At 47.1% G+C, this 3687-nt stretch overlaps 1 protein-coding gene across 1 annotated transcript; it reads left to right on the forward strand.

Moving 5' to 3' along the window:
• On the forward strand, positions 1-3283 carry EAH_00056940 (hypothetical protein, conserved; the record flags this gene model as incomplete). The annotated part of the gene is made up of 11 exons (XM_013393778.1): positions 1-4; positions 416-500; positions 691-759; positions 959-1077; positions 1312-1441; positions 1669-1765; positions 1852-1898; positions 1994-2054; positions 2395-2443; positions 2649-2719; positions 3215-3283. The coding sequence occupies 11 exons, from the start codon at positions 1-3 to the stop codon at positions 3281-3283; spliced, it is 801 nt and encodes a 266-aa protein (XP_013249232.1).
• Positions 3284-3687: the final 404 nt, after the last annotated feature.

Consider the following 3687-nt stretch of genomic DNA (forward strand, 5'->3'; position numbering starts at 1 on the left):
ATGCGTAAACCCTAAACGCTAAACCCTAATCCCTTAGACCCTAAACCCTAAATCTATCCTTGAAATATACTGCCGCCGTCTGCCTATGCACAAGACTAGCTCCTTAGCCCCGATAAGGTACTCTGGAGCGTTCGTCGCCCCCAGACCCTCCTTCTTAATCCCCAAACCCTAAACCCTAAACCCTAAACCCTCCTGCGGAAAATGGAGCGAAACCAAAGCCGCCAAAGACAAAGGAGGGCTACGCACGCGGGGTCGTGGTATGATGCTGACTGTGAGGCCCAAACCCTAAACCCTAAACCCTAAACCCTAAACCCTAGTTTCAAAAGAAGCTTGCAGCTCATTGCGAAGCTGTGCAACCTGTGTTTAGGGTGTAGGGTTTAGGGTTTAGGGTTTAGGGTTTAGGGTTTGCTTACAGACAAAAACTTGTCTGGGCAGATTCGGCGATGGCTAGAGCGCTCCAGCAAAGTCTGCGACGGACGCATAAAGGCTCTAATCTGCCCGTAGGAAGGGATTAGGGTTTAGGGCTTAGGGTTTAGGGTTTGGGGTTTAGGCCTCAAGTGCACTCAGAAAAGGCTGCACAAAGGCATTCCCATATCTGTAGGCATGCGCTCCTTTTGAACCGTAAGCGACTAGGGGTTTAGGGTTTAGGGTTTAGGGTTTAGTGTTTAGGGTTTTGTTTGTCTTCATCAGGCATGCAGGCTTGCGCTTTTCAGGCTCGACAGCTGCTTGTGCCTGGAAACAAGTGGACCCTTCGGCTTTGTAAACCCTAAACCCTAAACCCTAAACCCTTAGCCCCTATGAAAACGGCTTAGCACAGAAGGAGTGGTTATATTCTCTTCTCGTTGGCCGCTGCTTTTAGGGTTTAGGGTTTAGAGTTTGTAGGCGCGGGTTAGATAGCGACGCTGCTGGCGTTAAAGTTTAGGGTTTAGGGTCTAGGGTTTAGGGTTTGTGGTTGCAGCCAGCGGGTCTTTTTGCTGGGTCCCTCTCACTATAAGTATTTTAAAGGGGTGGCGCTGCCCTCTGAGAGTTGCGGGGTTTATTTGACTCCTTTGGGGGACTTGCCGCTGGACACAGACAGTGAGGGTTTAGGGTTTAGGGTTTAGGGTTTAGGGTTTAGAGACGGCAGATTGGGGTGTACGCGCAGCTCTGCAGCGGATTGGGATTTTATCGCGCGGTTTAGGGTTTAGGGTTTAGGGTTTAGAGATGGGAGGCTGGGGTGTACGCGCATCTCTTTAGGCCCTGTGTCTGCCTGTAGCTGATCGTCTCTTGCTTACAGTTTAGGGGTTAGGGTTTAGGGTTTAGGGGTTGCAGCTTGGGGTGTACGCGCAGCTCTGCAGGCCCTACGGCTTACTGGTGCTTTTTGTGAGGCGTCCATTTCAGAAGATGAAGAAGAGCACAGCATTGAGCTGATGCTGCCCTTCGTACGGCACACCTTTTCGGAGTAAGCGAGGGTTTAGGGTTTAGGGTTTAGGGTTTAGGGCGGCGGTGTGGGAAAGGCGTCTTTTCCAGCCGCAATTTGCGTCTAAAGTTTAGGGTTTAGGGTTTAGGGTTTAGGGTTTACGCTTTCAAGCTTCAGGGTTAAGGTGGATCTCCACAGCAAAGCTTTCGAGCCACGAAATATCAGGCAATTAGGGTTTAGGGTTTAGGGTTTAGGGTTTGTGGTTGCAGGGGCGTGAAGATTGTGCCGATGATTGTTGGTGATTTGAAGAGTTTAGAGGACTGCCAGAAATATGCGGATTTGTTAATCAACTATTTCCTTCAAGATGTAAGGGTTTAGGGTTTAGGGTTTAGGGTTTTGGATTTAGGGTTTAGGGTTTAGGGTTTAGGGTTTGAGGTGCTTTGCTTGTTCAGGAAAACCTCTTCATAGTATCCTCGGACTTCTGCCATTGGGGACCTCGGTGAGCTGGACTTCGGCATGTCCCTAGGGTTTAGGGTTTAGGGTTTAGGGTTTAGGGTTTAGGGTTTGGAGATGCGCCCGTGTTTGGTGTTTCAGATATTCTTACTTTTACTTGGAGGACCCTCAGCCCGGTGTCCCTATTCACGCGGCCATAGAGGTCTCTGCAACCCCTAAACCCTAAACCCTAAACCCTAAACCCTTCTTTGAATTACAAGAGGCCTTGATGGAGGCGGCTTGATGAGGAACGGAGACAGAGAAAGAGACAGAAGAAGAGACAGAGACAGAAGAAGAGACAGAAGAAGAGACAGAGACAGAGACAGAGACAGAGACAGAGACAGAGACAGACAGAGACAGAGACAGAGACAGAGACGGAGACAGAGACAGAGACAGACAAAGAGAGACAGAAGGAGACAGAGAGATAAAGACGTAAATAAAGAGACAAACAAAACACTTAAAACAAGTTTTGCGTTTATTTATTTTGTTCGTCTTCGCTGCAGAAGATGGACAGAAAAGCCGTCAAATTTATCACTGAGCACCAAGGCCAAGGTCAACCTAAACCCTAAACCCTAAACCCTAAACCCTAAACCCTAAACCCTAAACCCTAAACCCTCCACACCAAAACCTTAAACCCCACAGCGCGTTGGCCCGTACAGGCAGAGCTAAACTTTAGGCCTTAGGGCTATATGCTGGTTAGGGCTTAGGGTTTAGGGTTTAGGGTTTAGGGTTTAGGGTTTAGGGGGTTGCGACTCAGGTTTCTATGACTATCTGGAGTCTACGGGTCTTTCAGTTTGTGGCCGGCACCCCATAAGCCTATTCTTGCTTGTATGCTTAAACCCTAAACCCTAAACCCTAAACCCTAGACATCACAAAGCACTCTTACATCAATTGAGGAAGCAACCAGAGAGAGAGGGAGAGACCCAGGACTTTCGCCCGTTTGTTGCAGCTTTCTTTGCTGCTTCTGCTTGCTGCTGCTGCTGCTGCTGCTGCTGCTGCTGCTGCTGCTGCTGCGCAGCTAGTGGAAACAGCAGCTGCAAGGAATGGGGCGAAGTTCTCAACTCAGCTGATCGCGTACTCGCAGGTATATAACTGAGGCCGAGGGTTTAGGGTTTAACGGTTAGGGTTTAGGGTTTAGGGTTTAAGGAGCAGGGTTTAGGGTTTAGCGTTTTTTAAGGTTTATGGTTATGGGTTTGCATTGCGTGCACTAGGGTTTAGAGTTTAGGCTCAAGGGTTGGCATTGTGTACAGTAGGGTTTATTAGGGTTTAGGGTTTAGGGTTTAGTGTTTAGGGTTTAGGGTTTGGGGTTGACTTTGTGTGCAGTCAAGCCAAGCGCTGTCTCGGAACGACTCCTCCGTGTCTTATGCCGCTCTTTGCACCACAAGGGTTTAGGGTTTAGGGTTTAGGGTTTAGGGCTTTTGCGGTTTTCTATAGACATCCATCGAAAGGTATCGCGCCAAACCAATACAAGCGCGATTGTTAGGGTTTAGGGTTTAGGGTTTAGGGTTTAGGGTTTGGGGGTTTAGCTTTGTTTTAAGTTGCGGGGTCTGTTAGGGTTTATTGCCTCCAGATGCAGATTTGTTTATCTTCAAAGGACAAAACGCCGCAAGAAAAATAATAAAAGAAAAACGGAGACAAATAAAAACGCTGGAGACAGTCTCCTTCTGACCCCACATGCTTGCTCTATATATCTATATATAAATAAATATATATATATATGTATATATATATGTAAATATATATATATGTATATATATATGTAAATATATATATATATATATATATATATATATATA

This window comes from Eimeria acervulina, genomic scaffold, assembly GCF_000499425.1.
Source record: "Eimeria acervulina Houghton genomic scaffold, Eah_scaff1198, whole genome shotgun sequence".
Classification (NCBI taxonomy): domain Eukaryota; phylum Apicomplexa; class Conoidasida; order Eucoccidiorida; family Eimeriidae; genus Eimeria; species Eimeria acervulina.